The sequence below is a fragment of the Malurus melanocephalus genome, unplaced genomic scaffold, assembly GCF_030028575.1.
Source record: "Malurus melanocephalus ecotype Western Australia unplaced genomic scaffold, MMel_1.1 scaffold_78, whole genome shotgun sequence".
Taxonomy (NCBI): Eukaryota; Metazoa; Chordata; class Aves; order Passeriformes; family Maluridae; genus Malurus; species Malurus melanocephalus.
Window position 1 is genome coordinate 738,647 of NW_026623310.1, and position 7,406 is coordinate 746,052.

The following is a 7,406-nucleotide window of genomic DNA, read 5'->3' on the forward strand; positions in this document are numbered from 1 at the left end:
GCATCTAACATGTGTGCATGAAAAGAAGTAAGAGGCCCTGATGCCAAAAAACCACATACAAAGACAGTATCTGCTGGTTAGGGTGACTTCAGTTATCTGAGCAAGACACAACAATGTCTCTCTCCATAATTTCATCAACTTTCTGATTTACATTGTAGTTGACTCCAAAAAGGCAAGGACTAGGACTCCAAAAACTGCAAACCGGAAATCTCACACTGCACCTGGCCAAGAATCTCCTACTGCAACTCTGAAAACCTGGCCACAAGCCACCCTAACACCCTGTGACACTGAGCACATTCTCCCCATACAGATGAGCTCTATGCTTCACACCAGCAACTTTGCAGTGGGGCTTGAATACTCAATAAAACAGATCTCTATCAAGGCTTTCAAGTCTTGAAAGGAAGCTCATTCTTCAAGCTGATTTTGCAAATCACTTACTCTATTGCCACCTCCAAAGTCCACCTGTTACTGAATCTCACAACAACCAAGACTAAAAAATGCTCAAGAAGAGATTCTCAGCWGATGTGACACGACAGAGTATGAGAGAAATTAGTAATTCAGTAACAGGTGTTTGCATGAAGATACAAATTTGTCTCCTGTTCTGCAGCCATTAGCACAGCACATATTCCTATTTTGCACTTGCTGTACTTTTCAAATACACACAAAATCAAGTTTAAAGCTGACTGCAAAATTTGCTTAGCCTGAGAAAGGAGACAAGTGTCAGTTGACCCAGAAGAGCCTCCCCTGCAGATTTAATGGTGTTAATCTACTGTGAAGGGATAACAAATCCAACAGTTAAATACGACTTGACAAGATATATCTTCTCCCCTTCACACTGACCTCTTTGAGCCACCACTGGTCTTCTCCAGATGTGAAGGGCTGGCTCAGGAAGCTAAGGGAGCAGAAAATGAAGAAACATGAAGAGCTTTGCAACTAGTTTACTCCATGGCACACACAGTTTTGATGCAGGACTAACTTTTTGGAAGAAACTAGTGCTTTTGACTACCCATGTCAAATTTTTTTTGAAATGGAATATAAAGCCCAGTTTCTGCTATTACATCAGTAATCAGGAMTATCAATACAGTATCAGAGTTTCCCAACACTGGCTATTTTGGAAACAACTGACCGACTCCATTCTTGGAAAAGATTCAGGTTTTAGATTTCTTTTTCATTTCAAGTCAGGTCAGATGACAATTTGTCTATACTACTTGATGACACACCCCATTATGTACTAGTTCATTGCCTCCTCTAGCCTAATGTTATAAATCAGATGCCTCATTCTACTTCTAATCCCACAATAAATACAAATCTGATCACTTACTTGTATCTGGTACATTCTCCTAACTGCAGTCTTTTCATATAACCCACTTTTAGAGGACAAAACATCTTGCTTGGATATATGCTGGAACTGTACAAATATTCTAAAAGTCTCAGAGAACTTATGTAGAAAATAGTCAAAGAGCTCTTTAAAATTAGTCTGACTGTTACACTGCTACCAGCTGTGACCAGACTTTCAGATTTTATAAATGTGTCTATCAATCCTTCAATAAAAGAAGCTTCAGAGATACCAGTACCGCTGTAATGTTAGAAATACACAAGAATGAAGAAAAACAAATTCTGTAATTACAGGAAGATTACCAGACACTTGGTACATCACAACAGCAAACAGGAATAATTTGGCCTCAATAGAGAAAGCACAGATCCCAATCAGCTTATGAAGATTATGTTCATCACAAGATACCATCTCCAAATTGCATACTCTACRGGTATTTTTAAATAAACAATGATTTCCTAAAGTACCTGTGTATTTAAATATTTTAAAATGCAATGTATACAATTGATTTTGAACCTCAAGGAAAACACTACACAGTACATCTAAATGGACTTACTAGGTGTTTGCTTTCTGCCAAGAGTCACAAACATTTCACAGGAGTGTACTATTTACTTGAAGACTAAGGTTTGGAAAATTCTGGAGCAATAGCAACCAGAGGCTTCTCACATCCATATCTTGCTTCCTAACCATGTAATTCTTTCCAAGGTACAAACATGTACACTTGTATTCTCCCATGAGTATATATATACTGGGTTTAAAGGGTAATAAAGGAGCTGCTGGAGTTAGAAACTCTACACGAGAGTATTCAATCTTGTATTACATCCAGTTCCCAACAGAAAGTTACCTGACACCTGTGTTTTTACTTAACTACTGAGATTCAACAAGCCACTGAACCTTTTAAGACAGCAGGTCCACAGTACCTTAAACATACCTAAATCAGCGGTTAAAGCCCTACTCCTTCCTAGTGTCCTTTCCTGGGTCAAACTGAAAGGCAGAGAGCTGATCAGCCTGTATTGCGAGCTGCTGAAAGAAACGGAACTGGTACAAAGTAGCTGGGAGTAACGGAATTTCTCGGACTGCTACAAGCCTTGTTTGTTTCATGAAGCCTTGGAGAGTGGAGTACAGGGAGACAGCAGAAACCCTAATGCACAGAACAGCCTCCAGAAAYCAGGTGGCAGCAGCATGTCTGCTCATTCGCTAACACTGTACAGGTATGGAACCTCCACTGCAAAAAGCCTTTGACACTTGACAGGAACATGGCTTTAAGTCAACCASTAACTTCTCCCAGATCCCACAAGGCTGTACAGATTTGGCCTCTCCAGAATGATGTTCCTCTGCTTGCAAAAAATTCATGGCAGCGTGAWAGAAAAATGGAAATAAATTTAAGCACCTTCAAAAACTAGATCCTCACTGTTAGCAACACAGAAGCAGTAAATACACTGAAATCTGCCAGAGCTGATTATGGAGATCTGGGCTAAGCCCAGTTCCTTCTCCCTCATTTGGCATCAGGATGCTAAAGGTACAGAATAAAAATTTATCCTTCAAAGTTCCTGATCCCAAAGGTGATATAGATCAAAAGGTGATACAGCTGCCTGTAACCAGGGAAAAGACATCAGCGACTAGGACTTCTGCAATTTAAAATCAAATAGAGCAGGAATAGGTGAAAGATGACAGAATGGTTATATTTCCTTTTGGTAAACAGCCCTCAACAAATTTCAGAAGGATAATCCTACAGCCTAAGCAACAGAAGTTCAAGGGCTTGTCTTCTTTTGACTTACGACTAGGGGTATGACAAGTATACCAAAAGGAAATTTTAATCCCAGTCACTGAAGCATTTTTAAATAAAGTTATTCAGTTCGTAACACACTAATTCCTTACTAGGTTTTGGGTTTCTTTTTCTGGTTGGTTTGCTTTCTTTTAAATGAGTGAACATGGAGTTTTAATGTTGTAYGCACTTTGCCAATTACATGACTACACGGTCTCATATTCCTCATAAAAAACACCAGCAAGTCATGAAGACAGCCCTACAAATTGTAACACCTCTGCTCATCAAGAATTTTTCCTCAGTTTTAGTTAGGGATGCTGACTAATCCTGACAGAAAGAAATGGGCTAAATTGTTCGATCCATCCCTTAAACATCAGAACTGTGAGTCAAGGGTACCTGCTATTATGATAAAGAGTAAGCAACATTTCTAATCCAAGACACTGAAGGAGTAAATAAAGCTAAGAAGGGTGTTACTAGGCAAAGAATGAAGCTGAAGAACTACAAAAATCAGAAGACTCAAATTAGGTTTTCTAAAAGCTAGGCTAGCTTAGATATCAATATAAACAAATTAACACAGCTGTTACAATGRGTGTCACAAATTAAGTGATTGCAACTGTTTAATCTTGTCCTGTAAAGCCTCAACTGTACTGGAATAATCAGTGCCATACATTTAGGGAAAAAAAAATCACTGAGATTTAAGATTCATGTCCCTAATCAACACAGGAAAGCCTTCTCATTATATGTGCAACAATTTTGAAAGCTCTTTCACATCTTTGTAGAATAAAGAATCCGGAAGGTTGTGAGGAGAAAACTGGCAGTTGTTTATCCAGATGAAGCCATGAGTGTCTTGGCTCCTTATTGATCAGCTCTGCAAGTTGAGGTTAACTTTGTCTGCTRCTAATCACATGTCAGTACCTATAAAAATGGAAAAATCTCACTAATAAAAGAAAGAACAAACTCATATTAAGTAACGAACACAATTTCTGGCATTTGATTTTGCTATTACCCCTTTTGAGGGTGAAATACTTTTTGGAAGTATTAATACTTCAAAATCAGAATTTCAGTTCAATATCAACAACTCTACCTCCCTAAGAGAGGAAGACAACAAAGAGGTATGGAACTTTCATCCAAACCTGAAACTAGAACAGAGGAGTGATCCTGTGCAGGTCAAGGATTCAGAAGCTTTGATTTTTGCTCAAGAGAGGTGTTCCTTTGCTCTTAGGAAAGCACAATAAGAAGCTGCTCACGGGGTACTGAGGTCTGTCATAACAAAAACCAAAAGTACTTGCTCACCTTTTGTTTCCCCTAAAGTTGTATTAACAAAAAGCAAAGATAATTATATGGCCCAGCAAACTCAGTAATAAAATATGAGTTAACTATAAATTAAAGGAGTAAGTATTTTGGTCTGCCAGAAGAGTCTGTACCCAGAGGGGATCAATAATAACTCACAAGTATTTAATAGCAGTCAAAAGAAGATTGTTGCCTGATGTGTTCAAAGGCAATGACTGTTGCCAGGCAGAAGGTGACTCAAGTGCCACTGTTTTCAAACTGAAGTTGAGAGTGTACAGCTTTGAATATTGTAAATTTTCCAGAGTATATAATCTAGATATCAGACCATGATTTATTACGCCATCATTCTAAACACTTCATGACAAAATGTGAAGATGTAGATCAATGCCAATGAAAGCACTGAGGCCTCCTGATTTCCAAATTTGAGTACAAAAATTGGAGGCAGGATCTCTATGTAAAACTCTTTATTGCAGCACAGGGAGAAAAACAAGTGTATTTAATTGCTGACACTTGGGAATTAAGTATATTTGATTTAGAAAAGAAATATTTTGTGGAGAGCCAATAACTTTCACTACACAGAGATAATCTGTGCAATCAGCAGGTCAATGTGYGCTCCAGTTCTTCAAGAGAGGCACAGTAACTAAAGGCAATTATATAGCTCTGTTGTGCTCCTTCATTTCCCACCCTAAACTTAACTTACTTTCTTTTACTTAGACTTAAGTTAGACAAAGTTTACTCAGAAGGGTACTTCTAACAAGAGCTTTTAAATAAATACCTTGATCACAAGAGTCAAAAAGGAGGTTTAGCAGAAAATCAGACATTTGACACAAATTAAGTTGTTTTGAAAGACACTGAAACACTTCCAATCTTTAGAAGTCCCTTAAATGAACCTAAATTTCATTTTAACGTATTTCCATGGGTACACAACTTAAAAACATCTCTGCATTTTACCTATTTGTTAGTCCAAAAGAAATACATTACATAGGTTTTAACCCTTCTCAAAAGCAGACATAACAGGTTTACAATGCCATTATTTGAGCTATGCACCAGCCTCAGGACCAGCCACAAAAAGGAAATCAGTCAGTACACTGGAAGACAACCCTAGGGATATACTTCTCCATAACAACAAATACACTATTCCAAAATAATTACTCCCCTTCAGGGCAAAATGAGAGACAAGCTACCTTAGCTGGTCTGGTAAGAGTAACCTCAGCAAAGCTTAGGCAGTCCATTCCCTCCTTCCTTCCCATGGAGGCAAATATTTAATTCCCCCAGTCTTGGGCATGCTACAGAGTAAGCAAGCATGGATGACAGATCAGTTCACACTGGGAACATACCTAACCTTTCCCTGTTTAGAGCTCTGATGGATTCAGGCCAGTGACTGAGAAAGCAGCAACAAAGCTGGTAACCAATACGAAGAGATGAGACAAGGACAAAATGAATGAGGAGTAGCAGGAAGAGCCTCACTGGATAAGAAGCGGAAAAAGAAATGCACCACGCCCCCACTTTACCCTGAGAAGCAAGTGCTAAACAGGATGGGCAATTTTTAGTTACTTTCTAACATTTACTAATGTAAACCAGAAGTGTTGCAAGTTATTACACTCTCAACATGCAGTATTTTCTGTGAGAAAGATTCACTGTCACTTCTTAAATAAAAATTAAAAATTACACTGTGAATGTCACCTTAAAGACACTGCTGCTGCTAAGCCTGACCTGCATAAAATTGCCTCCACCCAAACAACAGCAGCAGAAGTGTGAATTTTGCTAAAATACAAAATGTGTTTTCAGAGAATTATAGTTCTACTGTAGTCTACTGATTACAAAAGTGAGTGATAAAATCAACAGAAACATGGAAAACACCCTCACGTGAAGTCAAAGTAATCTGACACATATTTAGGTTTTCACTTTAGTGATTCCTAAGCCGATTTCAATCCTATCCTGATTTCAGAGGTCCCTCCCCCTTCCTTTCCTATTACAGAAACTTAAACACGAGATTTGAGATTTCCTCCTTAAAATGCGAGAACTAAAGATGTCTCCGATAATGACACGCACATTCAGAAGACCTCTGGAACATCTCTAGGGAATAAGCTTCCAATAACCCTGAAACTCTCAGATTCGGGGGAGTAAACTACTACCCTATTAGCCTTACCGAGTACCACACTCCTTCCCGATTTAGACGGGGATGCCCAGTAGACCATTACTGATGTGCCTACCAGCATTTAAATATAAAATATAAAAATTAAAAAGAATAAAGGGGCTGATGCACGGAAGGACAGGGAACAAAATGGGCCAGCACAGCATATTGTAACAAGGCTCACCAGAACGTGGGAGCGGTCCCCGGCACCAGCACAGGCCTCCGTGTGCGGCAGGGCGAGGGCAGGGCAGCCCCGAGCCCCGGCGGAAGGGCCGCCACCGCCCCGGGGGGGCGGCACAAAAGGTGGCCGGCACCATTGTCCGAGGCCCCATCTGAGCCCCGAGCCCGGGTAAAGCAGCAGGACGGGGAGGACGCCGGGGTGAGAGCGGGGAGTGCCGCGGGAGCATAAGGCGTCGCATCCCGCCGGCCCTGACCGAGCCCCAGCGAGCCGGGCAGGCGGCGAAGCGGCCCGCGGGCGGCCCGACCGCGCCAACCCTACCCCCCGCCACCGCCTCCGCCGGCCGCGCCCGCCCGCATGACGGCGAAGAAAAAACCCCCCTCGGGCGCTCCCCCCGCCGCCTCCTACCGCCGCGAGCGCGGCCCAGCCCAGCCCCTCCTCTGGCGGCCGCCGGCGGAGGCCGGGCCCGGCCGGGGCTCCGCCGGCCCCACGCGCACCTCCGCGTCGCGGCCCTTGTTCTTGAAGCTCTTGATGCGGTGGCTCTCCAGGCCGGCGGCGGCGGCGGCGTTCTCGGCCATGGCGGCTCCCGGCGGCTCCTGCGAGGCGGCTCCGGAGGCTCCCGGCGGCGGCTCGCGCGAGGGGCGGAGGGAAGCGGGACGCGCTCCGTGACGAGCGCGAGCGGGGGGAAAACGGGCGGGGAGGGGGG

The 7,406-nt window shown here is 42.4% G+C and overlaps 1 protein-coding gene across 2 annotated transcripts in view; it reads right to left on the bottom strand.

Annotated features, from left to right (window-relative positions):
- The window catches only part of KPNA3 (karyopherin subunit alpha 3), a 52,078-nt gene extending 44,678 nt beyond the window's left edge, over positions 1-7,400 (bottom strand). Inside the window, exons 1-2 of one of the 2 annotated variants that reach the window (XM_057367378.1) lie at positions 7,198-7,245; positions 841-892 (exon numbers count right to left, since the gene is read on the bottom strand). Coding sequence is in view for 1 of the 2 variants with exons in the window: in XM_057367377.1 (XP_057223360.1) it covers positions 7,198-7,278 (81 nt within the window). In the remaining variant the exon portion in view is untranslated. Of the gene's footprint in view, positions 1-840; positions 893-7,197 lie in introns of both variants that reach the window. The other variant, XM_057367377.1, reaches the window with a different exon arrangement.
- Between the last annotated feature and the right edge of the window lie 6 nt (positions 7,401-7,406).